Source organism: Microsporum canis, genomic scaffold, assembly GCF_000151145.1.
Source record: "Microsporum canis CBS 113480 supercont1.4 genomic scaffold, whole genome shotgun sequence".
NCBI lineage: Eukaryota > Fungi > Ascomycota > Eurotiomycetes > Onygenales > Arthrodermataceae > Microsporum > Microsporum canis.
In genome coordinates, this window is record NW_003299166.1 from 2,691,282 (window position 1) to 2,707,540 (window position 16,259).

Sequence of the window (16,259 nt, forward strand, 5' to 3'; positions counted from 1 at the left end):
CAGCGTTGAAGTTGAAGTCACAGATAGATTGAAGTAGCATTCTTGGCTAACGATTTCATTCTGTATTAAAATTATAAAAATGGGGGGAAATGCTAGGTCTGGTTCTATTATCTATGTACAAATTTCACTGTCTATACGGTGATAGGAGCATAAAAGCTGAATGTGCCATTGGGATCATACTTCTGCTTCAGGCTGCGGAGCTTGTCCTGACGCCACTGCTCGGAGCCGTACCACTGCTGCGTCGTCTCGGTGCCGAAGGCGTAGTTGACGTACGTATGCACTTCAGAGCGGCCGCTTCCGGTGTGGAGGATCTCACGAAGCTGCTGGCCAAGGGCGGCGGCCTTTTGGTCGAGAGCGGCGTCGGCGGGCTCGTAGCTGATGAGAGGAGCGGCGAGGCAGTTGTCTCCTCTAAAGGCGAAGGCTGAGGACATTGGGTCGATGGCCTTGACGCCCTGGGTAGAGTAGCCCTCGAACATGAAGATGGAGTTGTGGAAGGGGCTGGCGAGGTTTGCCTGGGCGGCGAAGAGGTCGTAGGCTTGTTTCATGGCAGAAGGGTTGTAGGCCTCCAGGTAGATGGGGAAACGAGGGTTGGAGAGGCCGACCTTCTGGCAAGGCGGGGAGTCAGTAGCGATGCCGGTCCATCCGGCTAGGTCCTTGTAAGTTCCGGCCTTGGGCTCGGTGGTGAGGGGGCCGATGTCATGGAACGGTTTGGTAACGGTCGGATCGACAGCCTTGACTCCTTCTTGGATGAGGTAGAAGATGATGACGGGCTGGAGGATGTTAGCGATGGAACTACGAAGGGGATTGATAGCGATAAATGATTAAAAAAAGTGGCTGCACTGACCTTGTTGGCATCGGCACCGGGGTTGTTGAGCCAGTAGGACCAGTTGATGATGTTGACGGGCTGGCTCATGAGGAGGTTGTTGGCAGCCTGGTAGACAGCCTCGACCTTGTCACCGGAATAAGTCAGGGTCTCGATGGCCCAGTCGGTGTACTCGATGTCGAAGATCTTGATAGTGACAGAAGTGACGATGCCAAAGTTGTGGCCGGCACCTTTCATGGCCCACCAGAGATCAGAGTCCGGTTTGATGGTCTTGAGGCTGCCATTAGCAAAGACGATGTCCATCGACAGGAACTGATCGGCGATGAGCCCGTGGTGACCCTGAAGCCAGCCGTGGCCACCTCCAAGAGCAGGTCCAAGATAGCTGACACACTCGCAGGTCCCGGTCACTATCAACATCAGTCATTATGAGCTCAATAGTAGCTTTAAAGTTCAAGAAAATGTACTGACCAGCCTGTTTCTTAGCATCCCAGAGGGTATCGGTGACGAGTTTGGAGTTTGTTCCACCTCCAATCTTGACTGATTTACCATCCTGGGCGATTTCGACGCTGCTGAGCTGTTTCATAAAGATCTCGATACCACCATTCATCTTGCCCAACGTGGTGAGGGCGCCATGGGCACCGTTGTAAGCAAGGAATGGGACTTGTTTCTTGTTTGCGAATTTGACCTGGCATTTAATTAGTCGATATAAATATAGAAGACAATAAAAGAAGAACTTACCGTTTCAACAACGTCATTGGCATTATCCGGGACAACGACGACTTTCACCTGGGGAGCATCAAGGGCCGACCAACGATTCGTAGCGGTATCATAGTCACTTGAGCCGGGCATATAGACCTTTGCACCCCCCGACAGCTTGGGGACAAGCTGAGTCTGGACGTCGTTAACCCAGCCACTGCCCGCATCCCTGGGACAGATGTCAACAGCACAATCAGCACTACTCTGGATGCTTCTGGCGGCTGAGCTCGTCGCCCACGCGGCGAGCGCCATGATGATCCCCTTTGCAAGCCCTTGCATATTCACAAGAAGGACCGGATTAAAGGGTAGGGGTTGGATTGGGGAATTGGTGCAATATTATGCAGGAAATGAGACGTTAAAAGAAAAAAAGAACCGCCCCGAGAGATAGCAAGCCGCCATCGCCAATACTTAAGATCAGCGAAAAAAGGGACTGGAAAATAAGCAAAGAGCGATGTCCGTAGACTATAGGCCATCTCCAACGCCGTACTCCGAAGCTAGCGACATCAAGGGCATCGCGGCATGGCAGCCCGGCAAAGGGGGAATAGCGTATTTTAATATCGACCAGGGTCTCCCGAGCATGCAGCATCCCGGATCCCGGTTCCCCTGGATTGGCCGTAATTGGCAAATAATAAACTGGAGATTCCCAGATGGAGACGCCAGAACCGGGATGGAAATTGTCAGATGCAGCCAAGTATGTATAAATGGGCCCGGAGTATCAGAACTGTATTATATTGGCCACACAGAGAGCCGGTTTTTTTCTTTTCTTTTTTTATTTATATTCTTTTTCGCCATGGGTTCCGTCATGGTTTTGCCTCAAAGGGCCGGCCAGGCGTTGTCCTGAGGCCGTACACTGTAGTAGTTCGCAAAATGGGCGAGAGAAGTTTGAGCAGCAGCAGCAGCAGAGAGGCTCGTATCTCGGTTTCTCCTCAGATGCAACCATGGCTTGGGCGATCAGACGGCAGGGGATCCCGGAACCAGAGCTGTTCATCTCTTGTCTCTTTTCCTCATAACTCGGGTCTTTTTTCTTTCTGGCATGGTTGTTGATTGTTGCATTGCATCTGTATACACCCTTGATATTCGACCATGCATAGACACTGAGTGTGACCTTTTTTTGATATACACCACCCTTTTCTTCCGTTCAGTTCTCGTTTATTGGAATATCGACCATGCTGCCAACGGACCCGGCAGCGGTGGCAGCGGCACAGGAGGCTGGTCGCCAGGCCACGATCGAGATATGGACGCTCTTCTCCATCGGCTTCACGGCGACGATGCTGAGGATATACGCGCGAATACACGCCGTAGGAGTGAAGAACCTGCGGCCAGACGACTATCTAGTGCTGGTAGCCCTGGTCAGTAACCAACAGGACAGGTCGAGGATCTCGTTTGGGGGTCCCCCCCCCCCCCCCCCCCGGTCTATAGGATGTTGCTGATATCTCTTACTTGCTGCAGGTGTTGTACGCTGCACAGTCGACGTTGGGCTACCACGTAGGCAGCCAGGCTCATGGACTGGCAAACAACTTCATGTCGAACGAAGAGCGGGCAAAGCTGTCGGTGGATGATCCGGAGTATCACTTCAGGTGTGTATTTACATGGATCTAATCGTAGGAAGCATAAGCTGACCAGGTTTTTGTAGGGTGATCGGGTCGAAGATACAGCTGGCGGGCTGGACGACCTATACAGGCCTGATATCGATGCTCAAGTTCTCGATGCTGGCATTCTACATCAGACTGACAGTGCGACTGCGACCCTACCTCTACCCGAATGGTATGATGCTAACAGTCGTTAATAGGAGGGCGTCGGCGGCTCGTATCGCCTGCAGATTTACATCGGCTTTGGCCTGGTCGGGGGGACTTGTCTGGCGTCGCTGCTCACCATCTTCACGGCCTGTCGACCTACGTCCAAGTACTGGCAGATCTATCCGGACCCAGGCAGTCAGTTCTTGCTACTCTCTTACTCGTTCTATATATCTATATTTACCTGTCTAATGGGCAATTCTAGACTCCTGCCAGCCTGCGGTATCCCTGCCGATAGTCTGGGTTTCGTTCGCAGCCAACATCATCACCGACATCTACCTGATACTGATCCCTCTGCCCATGCTCTGGAGGTCGACGCTGAGGACGATCAAGAAGGTAGCTGCCAGCGTCGTGCTCGGCGCCGGAATCTTCGTCCTCGTCTGCGCCTGTCTCAAGAGTATCTTCGTCCTCGTGGTATGTTCTGCCTGTTGCCTAGAGATGCGTGTGTGTGTATGTGCTGACGACGGTAGAACCCTGTCCATGGCGCACAGCTTGCAGGCGCATGGGGAGTCCGTGAAGCGTTCGTCGCGGTGATGGTGACCAACCTGCCGATGATCTTCCCTCTGATCCGAGCGATGCTCACCCCGTACTTCTCCAAGCTCTTCTCGACGCAGAAGAAGTCGAGCTACAAGTCGCCGGGCTTCCAGACCATCGGCGGCACTCCTCGAGGCGGCAACTCGTCCTACAACCGCAACAACGGCCGCCGCCAGCCCCAGAGCGACCTCACCACCAGCTTCACGCTCAACAGCAGCAACGAGCGCATCGTCGACAACAACGTCAAGCTGCAGGACCTCAAGACCTTCGCTTCGCTCGACCAGGAGCCTAACGAACCCCCGCCCGCGCGAGGCATCATGATCTCAAACTCAGTCGAGGTCATGCACGAGGATAGGGGTAATTCGCACGACGACGATCAACAGCAACGTGTGGAACATGTCCGTGAAGCCTGGTAGCTAGCTCAACACGGGCATCTTAGATGAGGCATGACGTTCAAGACCTTGATCATACATACAGGGAGGGGAAAGAAAGACATATTATCCCTTTTTTCCCTTAATAACAAAACCCCCGGTGTTGTTTTCTGCAGGGAGGGAGAAGATCCATCTGTCCGCCAACGACTGAGACGTCTTCGATACTCGTTCGACCTTGACCTTTGACCGCTGCGCTTTCGACCTACCAGACCTGGGGACAGACACCCTCACAGGCTGCTACGTAATTCCTTTTTCACCTACCGTTTTGGTCCTTAGAGTGGTTAAATGATACCCCTTCCATATTTTATTGCTTTTTCTTCTTATTTCCCCTCCCTGGTTCTGTTGTTCAAACCGTTGCATATATTTTCCCCCACTATATACGGAGTACGAGCGGAGGGTCTTTTGAGCATTTCTTTTTCTTGTCGATACCATTTCTTCCATCTTGCATATTGTATACAAATCCTGACGCTTCATGTGTATTAAAACGAGTGTATAAACAGAACTAATATCAATCAACCATACAAAAACGATACTTCCATCCTCTTCTATGCTTAAGATTAACATTCACAAGCTTTTTGATAGCCGAGGAAGCAAAAGGCTCGCTCTAGCCCGCGATGGGAAGTAAACCCGGTCAAGTCGGCCTGTCTTGTACTAATGACGATGATCTTCGCATCAGACGGTAAACCATATATATCGTATTATTTAGTGCAACGTGGTAGAGCCATATATCTTGCCATACTCCGTGCTGTAAGAGGCTGGTGGCCAAAGAGCAGGTAGACCAGCGGATCCTCAACATGCAAATGGCCTCGATCGCCTTAAGTCTTCTAGAAAGTATTCACCACCGTTGAGAGAAGTTGTCTGCCAACACATGACATACAATGCATCTGTAACCCCATGGAGTAAATGGACGCAAGTGTCCAGTTTAGCGTGTGCCATACCTTGCTGGGATCTCTACTTACAACATAGTTACATACATAGTAGTACATATGTATATTCATCACCCCGGTCGAGCCAAGCAACCATGCACTTGTACATTGGTGATGGGCTTTCTCTGATGAACTCCTGCAGAACGAAAACGGCGCACACACCTCTTTGCTAGGTCGCAAAGCGTAAAAGCACCGTAGAAGATGAAACGCGTTTAGCCCAGATGTCCCGCTCAGCAGAAATGGAGGAGCCTCAACATATGCCCCGTAAATCTCGATCCTGAAGAGTCAATCCGACGGAGCCAGATTGGGAGAACGCCTCCCCCTTGGTGCGCTTGTTTTCTTTTTTATCAACCAAGGCAGAAGAACAAGCCATGTTCTCGGCAGTGGGAAGCCCTGTTCCGGACGAGCCGAAGTAGCCAAGTCCAAGACGCCAGCTTGCCACAAGGAATGGCCCTAGAGAGCCATCTAATATAGGCGAGCTGAGGCGGGCAACAAAATGGCGGTGGACACTGCAGCTTGCACTCAACCATGGCTGACTAGTTATCGCGAACATGACCATGGGCTCTCCCTATCGGGCGATAATCGAGATAGGCATACAACAGTCTGCTCCATACCGGTGCATGGATTCGACCTCGTGGAGAGATGTGAATCCACATACTATGTAGATATACAACTCTCTATCTCCTCCTATGGTTGAGGCTGGCTTGCTGTATCCGATTCCCGGGGTCAGCAAGCTCCACAGCCGCCGTGGACTTGATATCAAGATTCAGAAGAAAACCAGATCTTCCGGCTGGACAGTCCTAGCGCTGGTGAGCACGGTGAACGGGATTTGCAATTCTCTCATACCTCCCACATGGCTAGTTGTATACCCGGTATTGCTTCTCGCCGCCAGACTTGCTCCGAGAAACATGACCATATCCTCTGGCAAAGTTGCCACCTCGAAGAAGCGAGACTGCGGGACCCTTGCTGGTCATTTCTGTACTATGCAGGCTATCATCATGGCGCTGCAGCAACGTGTCTGGGAATATTTCTTTTGGACAGTCGATATTTGGGTCCCTTGATGAACGGTTGCTCCGCTCAGATAACTAGTTAACTAACTAGTCCACCTGTCAACCTGTCTGTTGAAACGTCAGGCGAACTCCGGCTGATAAACATTCCCCCATCTACAGATCCGGCTCTAGTCTGGTTGCTGGCTTCGAGAAGTCTGAGATCGGACGACCCGACATCACGATGGCGAGCATGAAGATGGATAATGGTGTCTTAGTTCATTTCTCGCGGATTTGCCCCTGGGCTCAGCGCTGTTAGTCCGATCCTTACAACATATGGACGCCCACACGTCTCGCTGACCGAGAAACTAGACTATAGCCTGGTCTGATCGGAGAACATCACTGTTTGTATGGAGTATATCGGTTTGATGTACGGAGTACTACGGCTCCGTCGCCCGGCCCAGAAGTTACTCTATCACCAGATAATTCTCACCATATACAGCTGAGAGATACCAGGACACAAGGTACATCTCTCCTTATCAAGATTCAAAATCGACGAGGATGACCCGCTCATTCTCAGCGTTTAAGAAGATATTTGCTATGATGAGTACACTATGCTGCTTACAGAGCGTAGTTCTCTGCTTTTTCGTCCCAGATATCGTCGAAGGAATCTCTCTGCCTAGCTCCAGGCAACTTACCCCTAATACAGAGGCTACGGACATGCGTGCCTCAAGCCTGAGCCGTTTTCCAGAGTGCTATTCAATACAGAGTACTCCGTACATACATGGCAGTAACATGTTCTCTACAAGCGGTTTCTCATAGCGCGCTTATATAATCAGAGAGTAACAGTCATGTGATGGGTTAATCACGTGAAAACGTTTCTGCTTATTAATGTTTTGACCACCCAAATACAAGCACGGAGTTGAACAAGCAATTTAATAACATAGAGCCCTGAGATGTAAAAGAAATCCAGATATCAAGGGAATAAAGAGATATCAGGCTTGGTTGGCTTGCTCAGGGCTGTGCTATGAAGACTACGAGAAATGGGGGGGCCAGTTGCAACTGATTCCATGTTGAATATAACAAGGGCTCGATGCATGCAGTAATCTTAAGTGCTCCTGGGCGGTCCTCTTATAACTATTTGCTCCACTACTAGTGTGTGAGCTTTACCCTTTTGTCTCTACCCTTTTGTTCACTGCTTGCTTCCGCTGCCTCCTCATGAGCTTTCTCGCAGGCCTTCCTGACTTCGGGTATCGAGTAGCAGCCTTTTGACCCCCGGTGTGGCATACGAGAGTGGTGTGCGGCCAACGGAATCCTTGGATTTGACATTAACCTTGCCGGTGTCGAGCAGAAGCTCTGCTACCACTTCATGCCCATTCCACACAGCATATGATAGCGGTGTCCTGCCATGGCGGTCCCTAGGCTCGACATAAACCTCGCCAGTGTTGAGCAGTGCCCGTGCTATTGCTTCCGCCCCGTCGTTTGCAGCATGTGAGAGCGGTGTTCTGCCATAGCGATCTCTAGCGTTGACGTTCACTCTCCCAGTGTTGAGCAACAGCTTTAATACCGTTTCATGTTTATATCGTGCAGCACATAATAGCGGTGTATCACCAATGCAGTCCTTGACGTCGAGATCCGCCTCGTTGGTATCTAGTAGCAGTCTTACTATCGCTTCATTCCCATGTTTTGTGGCACATAATAGCGGCGTATCACCAATGTAGTTCCTGACGTTGACATCCGCCTCCTTGGTATCAAGCAACAGCTTTACTATCGCTTCATTCCCATATCCATATAGTGTGGCACATGATAGCGGCGTATCACGAGTGTAGGACTTCAAACCGACATCCACCCTGTTGGTATCTAGCAGCAGCTTTACTATTGCTTCATGTCCATATTGAGCAGCGTACATTAGCGGTGTCCGGCCACGATCATCCACACAGTCGACCTCAAGCTTGTCAGTATCGAGCAGTGCCTTCACTATCGCTTGCGCCCCATGTTTTGCGGCCGGGTGTAATGGTGTTTGGTGAGCAGCGTCCATCACCTCGACATCAGCACCCTCATCGATGCTGAATTTCGCAGTAGACTTCATCCCATTTTTGGCAGCCCATAGTAGCGCTGAATTTTTTGAATTCCGTACATTAAACTTATAGAGATATGAGTTGACTCGGTAGTGAAACAAGCTGTTGGTTCGTGATAAACAGCTAATGTCCTTCTCAGTTATAAGCTCGCAAATTCCAAAATGTAGCTCTGGCGGCAGTGCTTGTAGTGACATCGTAGTTATAAAAGATCTAAAGGCATTTTGTGACAACTAGGTTTCGATGTTGTTAGTCCATGGCTTGAAGGTGAGCTCTTTATATAGCCCGGATGTGCCAGGCAACAATCCAGGCAATCAACCGCGAGATACCTATAAGATCCCTCCTTTTTGACCGGGATTATCAGGCTCCAACGCTGGATCTGACAATTGCGGCGGCCAGCGGCCCATTTTTGGTGCCAGAAAGGAGGTTTTGGACCTATAACTAGCTATTTCTCTCTCGACCCAGCTGAATCAGTGTTCGCTGACTTCAGAGATGCTAGACACTAAAAATATATAGGTTGAGTCCGCATGTTTCTATCAAATTAATAGACTTTGAACCTGAAAACTACTCCGTAGAAAAATGATTCAACTAAACACTCGTAAGTTTCATGCCATACCACTCGTTACGCTGCGTAATTCTCGTTTAAACAACTCCATGCCATGTTTCTTGTTGGCTACGGCTGGAAGCAAAAGAAGACCGCTCCGTTTCCTCTTCTTTGAAGGGGACTTCATAGAAATCTCCTTGTCAAGGATCTTTGCCCGTTCAAAATCTATGAGTATCACTCGTTTATTCTCAGTGTTCCAGAACATGTTGCCCTGATGGGCATCGCGATGCAAGACTCCTTGTCCATGTATTGCTCGCAGGGACTCCGATACTGAAGGTATGAAATTTTTCAGGTTGCTAGACCCGGCATGGAGCGTGACAAGCCTCCCCGCGTGGCCAAGGAGTAGCAGGTGGACAACTTCACAGATCCCATCATACCAGAGTGGGCTAGGGGATATGTCAACACTCCCCAGGCAAACGGGTACATAGATCCCCTGGATTGTACTGAGGTGTTGATATATACGCTCTTCGTGTAATGCACGGCTAACCATCTCAACAGGCATTGCCTTCGCCACAAGAGTGTACCCATATGGGAAAGTTGTAAGCCAGAATAACGCTCCAGAAGTTCCATGGCGGTGCATAGACTCGCAGCCCCAGGGACCTGTTTTCCCTATGATTTGCTCTCGGACGAGCTTGCGGAATACATGTTCATCAATAGCATGTTGGCCTTTACCGTGACTGGCGACGTTCGGACAGTCTGGGTCAAGAGGGCCACGGTTGCGCAGGCCGAGAAGACATTTCTGGGTGCACCATGGCGCGATCGGCCCGTAGTTATATAAATATTTTGCCCTTTCGGTTGGCGCAGGGGGCGGAGAGGATGGTGGTGGTGGTGGAGGAACAACAACCATGAGGTTTGAAGATCGGCGAGGAAGGCCTTCCGTTGGACTGCTGGGATAAAATCTACCGCCTCCGCCGCCCCCATTGCTATCATCGCTATCAGGATCTGAATTTGTCGGTCTTTCTTCAGGGTCGCGGCAAGAGGCCGAGAATAAAGCTTTCGACCTTGTTCTGACTGGCGAGGCACGGATATATTCATCCCTACTCCTCCGGCTCTGTTTATAGTCAGATAGCTTTTTGCCGCTGCTCTTCTCAACCTCTGATATATCTGATGCAAAGAGGATGTCGTCATGTTCAATCTCCCATGTCTTTAGCTGATCTTCTGCATATTTTCTCCAGTCTTGGCCACGAGGCCGTGTTTTCAAGGCCCGGAGGGTAAAGGCGAGAACCTGTCCAACTGCCGTAAGATGCAGGCAGTCATCTAAGCTGCCATTTAAGAGAGTTGCCTCTTCAACATCTTTATTTGGGATAGAGAGATAGTAATAGACGGTGGTAGGGTCATCAGAGGGTACACGAAGGAAAATAAATGTTTCACCTGTGCAGATATACCCAAACTCAAGCTCTCCCTGAATCATATAGGAGAATGCTTGTGAGATAACTGCAGCTACTCTCCGGCGAGCAAGCTTCTCTGGGCCATCATCCTCATTATATAGAACCACGTCATCTACTTCCATGTCCTTAAGTCCAGCGTCCACGGTATCAAGTGTGAGCTTATGTGGTGCTTTATATTCAATAATAAATGCGGGGATATTCCCTTCGCGGCCCGCATTATAGACACAGAACTGATCAGCACGGGGCCGAGATGACCTTGATCGCACAGCAGGCATGGCAGGCAGAGTGTCTCCCTGTACATCGATTTGCTTCCGCCGCTTCTGCACTGGAGATTGCTGTGGAGTACTTGGCTCTGGCCCATCACTCTGTCCTTCAGCGCCTATTGTATTGCCGTGATTCTCAAATATCACTTCCCCTAAAATATTGAACGTGTCGCGAAGGTCGTGGTTCAAGTAGAGGCTTCGAATGATAAGCGAGACGCGGTCCTCGACAGTATAGCGCTCATAGATACAGAGATCTAGCTCTGAGCCCATTAACCTCCTTTTTATATCCTTACCTAATTCTTCTAGCGTATTCAAAGACATAAAATGGGGCTCTGAGGTGAAATTAACATTCAAGAGGTCTTCCCACACTGCACATTGCTCTTGAGGGAACGTCTCCCATTCTAGGATATGGTTGGGTCGAAGCTTAGAAGATGCGTTCTCGGCCTGTCCTTGAGTTCCACTCGTGTAGTTGATACGCGAAGAGAAACCCACAGATAGGTGGGTATGGCAGGCATTCAAAAATTCAGGGAGGGTGGTCTGCTGTATTCGCCTTTCCGCTATCTTCCTACCCTGTTCAGCCTCCTCTTTATCCTGCTGAGCCTGTTCTCTATCCCGCTCAGCCCTCTCTCTATCCTGTTCAGCCTTCTCTCTATCCTGCTGAGCCTGTTCCCTATCCCGCTCAGCCCTCTCTCTATCCTGCTCAGCCTGCTGTCGAAGGCGCTTCTCGTTCTCTAGCTCCTGGCGAATTGCCTCCAGTTCAGAGGCTGACATGACTGAAGTTTTGGATTATTACTCGGGGTGTCAGTCGATAGATCTTCATCACATTAGCCATAGGATAACCAGAGTGTTCATGATTCCTGGCTCAGACGTTAGAGGAGATAATTAATATGTACATGAAGTCGTTCCTTACCTCAATCGTTCGAGCTCCTGGCAGGCAACAACATCAGCCGGACTATATATAATCCGTTTGAGGCTCTTTCAGCCACCAATTTGGAAAGCTAACATAGATGAATCTGCCATGGACAGATACAGGGAGTGTGGTCCTTGGATGACTATAGTATGTCATTGATGCAGTTTTAATTTTATCTATTTATCTCATCGCGCGCACATTAACATCCCACAGTTTGGATGGACTGCTCCGGATACGGATCAACTAATGTTCGGATTGTAATATATTATGTAATTAATTTTTTATCACGTGAAACCTTACATAAGTAGGTACCCGCATCTGTAAATAATTCCGAAGCAAGAACTTCATCCCTTCGAAAATATATTAAGAAAAACACTCCAGATAGAATATCAGAGCAATGGGTTGCGGGGAGAATTTCGAGCGCACTTCCACCTGGCTGGCACTTTGAAACCGCCACCGCCGCCCGAACTTCTGTGATAGAGTCCTCTTAACCGATATGCGCCATCGATCGTTACTAAACATGGCTACACGGCGTCAAGTTGGAGCATGTCTGAAAATATGCAAGCGAGTTACAATACACATTACTCTGCGACTCCATACGTACTTAGTCACCAACATACGACTTCGCATTAAGCAGCAAAGAGAAATGATACGGATCATACCCGGACTTGATAATCTTAACGAATGTTGGTCCCGCGTGTATCGGGCCCAATGACTTCACTGACCTCATTCCAAAGCCCGTACTCCGAACTCCCTTAACCACTTAAGATGATGATGAACAGCGCAGGGGGTTTTGTAAGCGGACTTCAGGCTGGCCTTGCACAGCCAGAGGGCCCGAACACGCTAGGCTCTGGGTTTCGCTGCTTCTCGTAAGTTAGGTCTATACCAGCGTTCCCGGCTCTGCTGTTTCAACCCCGCCAGCTAAAGCTCCGATATTTGGTCATATACCCTATCAACAACTTGTTTTGTTTGTACAAGAGTTAGAGCCCCATCTCTTGATCTCGGGACAAGGGATTCTCAAGTTGGTCGATGCATAAGTTATCATTCATCAGCTGCTAGACGCATGCTTAGAGATGATATCCCTTTAATCTCACAGTGGGACTAACATGGCTTAGAATGAAGACCTGTATCCAGGTCTTCCGCCGTACTCTGTGATGGTAAAGTTACGGACACACGCCCCGTTGGAAGGCCTTACCTACTTAAAGGCTATAACATTCCGCCTACGGCGACAATCATGGCCAGAAGCAAGCAGAGAGCTGATACTCTCTAGTTTGACGGACTCATTTGATTTCTAGCCTGATTTTACTGGCTACCACGCTCTTTACACTTTACCAGAAATTACCGGATATTACGCTCTTTACAATTCCCTAGCCACTACCCTCTTTATTGCCTAGTAGAATTTACTGGATATCACGTTCTTTACTATTCATTATGAAACTTGCTTTTTTCATTTGGCTTTTCAGCATCATCCTACCCGCCGTCCATGGGCAGCGCGGCGTACTGATGCATGAACCTGATTCCCAGACGATAGCAGCCTTTGCAAAGAAAGGCTGGTGTTATGCCTATGTTAGCACCCAGAACCTTAACAAAACTTTGGCACCGTGCAAAACTTATTGCCAAACCCATAATATGGGAAAGTTAGACGACATATCGGTAGGAGACTTCGTACATCATTGCCCTTATTGATTCTAGGATAAAGTTAGACTTACTCGTGCTGTAGTGTGTCCTCTTTGGTGCTACATCGAAAGAGCTGGCGGCCCAAGGCCTCTCCTACACTGACGACGATGGTAACGAATTTGTAACCGGTGAATGTGACTGCGATCTTGAGTGGCTTGGGAAAATTATTTTTACCGTGCTTGAGGGGCTTGAGCGCTTGGATGAGATTGTATGTGGTGTCTTTGTATCCGCATTTGAGCTTATCCTTGATGTTGGGCTTTCTGCCCTGCCCGGCGGCCAGATCAAGCAACTGGGAACCTTAGTTAGGGGCGCCAAAACGTTAGTTGAGAATGGATTGGATGCATCGGCATTCTTTGGCGGCTGGGTTACCCCTATTTGCGGTAAAGACTGGGACAGGGAAGCACAACACAACGTCTTTAATGGTTTTGCTGAAGCGCCGGACGAGTATGGGACTAGTATAGGCTGCAAGAGAGCAGAGGGCTGTATCGAGTCCAGGAGTTTTCCCGAAGATCGCGGCGGAAAAGGAAAAAGAGGAAAGGGAGGCAAACCTGGAAAGGGGAAAGATGACTCCAAATCGAAGGACGAGCCCAAGACGAATGATAAACCGAAACCAAGTGATGATCCCAAGCCAACTACCAAGGAGGAACCAAAGCCAACGACCGACGATAAGCCGAAATCAACGACGAAAGAACCCCCCAAGACAACAACTAAGGAGAAACCGAAGACAACCACAGAGAGGCGGACACAGTCAAAGACTACTGAACACAAATCGACAACTACCAAGGGTCCCGTAAAGTCGACATCTAATTCCAAACCCTGGTCAACAACCGCAACAAACCCTCATTCAACATCTGAGGAGAGCCACAACCTTACAACCACAAATCAAGCCAAATCAACATCCAAGAAGGATGGCACGAAGTCAACGTCCACATCCCACTCCAAGCCAACTACTACAAATCACCACATGGTATCTTCTACGGTTAGTCAGTCCAAGTCAACCTCCACGAAGCGTAGCACTCAAATATCATCAACCAAAACCCAGGAGCCATCGGCTACTCCCCCTAGTTGCAAGCCAGGTAAAGGTATTAATGGATGCTCAGAATGCTCTAATGTTCGAGTGTGGGAACCGGGATCGTCTGAAGATGAAGAAAGAGGGGATGACTCTGCTGTGGAGGACGAGGAGAATAATGGTAGCTCCGATTTGGCTGTCAGGGGATCTGGCTTCTTCAATTGGGTCTCGCAGGAGCTAGATAGGAGGGCAAGTAAAGCTGGTAGCAGGACAAAACCAAAAGACAAGAAGGAGATCAAATTCTGCGGCCTCCAAGCCTTTACGAACCCATACCCCTCTGGTGGTAATCTGGCTAAAGTAAGTCTAATATATTAATTCACAAGCTGTCGGGCCTGTTCACTAACCATCTGCTGGATATAGAAAAAGAATGTTGGTAAAGACATTATATATTCTGTGGCAAAACCCGATGAATGTGGAGATTTCAGCTTTGCACGACGCCCAACCTCGAAATTTAGTACCGATTACAAAAAATTCAGCAGTCCCTGGGACCCTGATCGTGGGTTTGCAACTGAACATATTGTCGAAGCTCAACTTATCCACCAGTTTTCCGAAGACATTTCAAAGTCGATGGGCGAGATCTTTCTAGACCCATATAGTAAAAGCGCAAGGTGGACTTTGCACATATATGAATGCTTATTGGAATGACACTAACAAAAACCCTCTTCCGGCGCTCTCGGGAGTTTCAAAGAATCCAACAAGGCCTGCCACCAAATGGATTGCTGATCAATACCCTGTCAACACCATGTGGCTCGATGAGTTTGTCTTGCTTACAGGTGGTGTTAACAATGTAAAATCCAGGGTCAGTACACTATTTCTCCCTACCAATTTTCTATAGCTAACATTAAGATGGATATAACAGATGTGGAATGATGGAACTCTTGTCGACGAGAGATATATCACAGACCCGCTGATGGGGGACGATTTCCTGACAATGCCCCTTAAGGGGTCTAAGACAATCAACGCTATTTTGAGGTTCAAAGACGTCATATTTGCCTACAAATACCACACAGAACCTGAGATTGAGCGGATCTTTAAGTTGCAAATAGACCGAATCTCGACAATATTTGGCAATCTTGACGATGAAACCAAGCATCTCGACTTTGAGCAGAATGCGAACGCTTTAAAAAAGATTTTGCGCGATTATAAGCCGCAAGAACTTCAGAAAAAGTGGGATAAGTGGATCAAGGAACACACCGACAAGAGCATAGCCAAAGTCGAGGACTTTTTCAACGAGCATTATCATAAATATTCAGATACACGGAAACGTTTACAAAAGGGTCTACAAGATGCCATCAATGCCGCTGAAAAAGAAGAGCGAGAGAACAAGAAGAAAACGCTGAATCAACAGCAAAAGAAAGCAGCTGATGCAAAAAGAGAACAGCATAAGGCTGAGAAAGAAAAGTATGAGACGGTCATTCAGTATCTCAAGGATTTGGAAGCAACGTACCTGGAAACTATGAAGACGAAGTGGAAAAATCCACTCAAATGAAGATCAGGATTCCACAGAATATTAGTTACCATTATAACTATTTACATGAAGACAAATTACCATTTTCTATCAACTTGTCATTCTTAATTCACGATTAACAAAGTGTTTCTCTTCCTGTTCCCCAAATTAGTATCTAAACTATCTACACAGTAGTTTATAGTATCAATGACGATAATATATAGCGCCGTTCGGCCCCAATGCTTCCATCCAACACTTTTCAATTTCCTCACTAGCACGCCAGTGTAGCACATCACAGACTATCCTGGGTCTTCTGGTAAGCTGGCGTTCCTTAGGATCGTCCCTAAACACTCTGCCTTCACCAGAAGCCCTGTAAAAGATGTCAAATCGACGTTTCAATCCTTCAACTTTGACATATGTTGGGGATAGCTCATCCTCGCCAAACCATAGATCAAGTTTTTTGAGAGAAGGCGCGTGACGAATAGCTGATGCCATGGCCTTTAGGAGAGGGTCCATTCTTTCTGGGTTGGGGATACTACGGAACATGTTATCACCATTATGTAGTTTAGGAGCACGA

The 16,259-nt window shown here is 48.6% G+C and overlaps 7 protein-coding genes across 7 annotated transcripts; 3 read left to right on the forward strand and 4 right to left on the reverse strand.

Annotated features, from left to right (window-relative positions):
• Nucleotides 1–131: 131 nt before the first annotated feature.
• On the reverse strand, nucleotides 132–1,858 carry MCYG_04968 (FAD binding domain-containing protein; the record flags this gene model as incomplete). The annotated part of the gene is made up of 4 exons (XM_002847185.1): nucleotides 132–770; nucleotides 845–1,230; nucleotides 1,292–1,508; nucleotides 1,562–1,858. The coding sequence occupies 4 exons, from the start codon at nucleotides 1,856–1,858 to the stop codon at nucleotides 132–134; spliced, it is 1,539 nt and encodes a 512-aa protein (XP_002847231.1).
• Nucleotides 1,859–2,745: 887 nt separating this feature from the next.
• On the forward strand, nucleotides 2,746–4,322 carry MCYG_04969 (conserved hypothetical protein; the record flags this gene model as incomplete). Its single annotated transcript, XM_002847186.1, has 6 exons — nucleotides 2,746–2,928; nucleotides 3,029–3,156; nucleotides 3,213–3,312; nucleotides 3,369–3,510; nucleotides 3,578–3,786; nucleotides 3,843–4,322. 6 exons carry the CDS (start codon nucleotides 2,746–2,748, stop codon nucleotides 4,320–4,322), a joined length of 1,242 nt encoding a protein of 413 aa, XP_002847232.1.
• A 1,630-nt stretch (nucleotides 4,323–5,952) lies between these two features.
• Nucleotides 5,953–6,324, forward strand: MCYG_04970 (uncharacterized protein; the record flags this gene model as incomplete). Its single annotated transcript, XM_002847187.1, has 1 exon — nucleotides 5,953–6,324. One exon carries the CDS (start codon nucleotides 5,953–5,955, stop codon nucleotides 6,322–6,324), a length of 372 nt encoding a protein of 123 aa, XP_002847233.1.
• A 1,077-nt stretch (nucleotides 6,325–7,401) lies between these two features.
• Nucleotides 7,402–8,521, reverse strand: MCYG_04971 (ankyrin repeat domain-containing protein 44; the record flags this gene model as incomplete). Its single annotated transcript, XM_002847188.1, has 2 exons — nucleotides 7,402–7,489; nucleotides 7,539–8,521. 2 exons carry the CDS (start codon nucleotides 8,519–8,521, stop codon nucleotides 7,402–7,404), a joined length of 1,071 nt encoding a protein of 356 aa, XP_002847234.1.
• Nucleotides 8,522–8,929: 408 nt separating this feature from the next.
• Nucleotides 8,930–11,350, reverse strand: MCYG_04972 (conserved hypothetical protein; the record flags this gene model as incomplete). Its single annotated transcript, XM_002847189.1, has 2 exons — nucleotides 8,930–10,839; nucleotides 10,873–11,350. The coding sequence occupies 2 exons, from the start codon at nucleotides 11,348–11,350 to the stop codon at nucleotides 8,930–8,932; spliced, it is 2,388 nt and encodes a 795-aa protein (XP_002847235.1).
• A 2,780-nt stretch (nucleotides 11,351–14,130) lies between these two features.
• On the forward strand, nucleotides 14,131–15,724 carry MCYG_04973 (uncharacterized protein; the record flags this gene model as incomplete). The annotated part of the gene is made up of 5 exons (XM_002847190.1): nucleotides 14,131–14,149; nucleotides 14,285–14,532; nucleotides 14,596–14,830; nucleotides 14,916–15,034; nucleotides 15,095–15,724. 5 exons carry the CDS (start codon nucleotides 14,131–14,133, stop codon nucleotides 15,722–15,724), a joined length of 1,251 nt encoding a protein of 416 aa, XP_002847236.1.
• Nucleotides 15,725–15,886: 162 nt separating this feature from the next.
• Nucleotides 15,887–16,228, reverse strand: MCYG_04974 (uncharacterized protein; the record flags this gene model as incomplete). The annotated part of the gene is made up of 1 exon (XM_002847191.1): nucleotides 15,887–16,228. The coding sequence occupies one exon, from the start codon at nucleotides 16,226–16,228 to the stop codon at nucleotides 15,887–15,889; it is 342 nt and encodes a 113-aa protein (XP_002847237.1).
• Nucleotides 16,229–16,259: the final 31 nt, after the last annotated feature.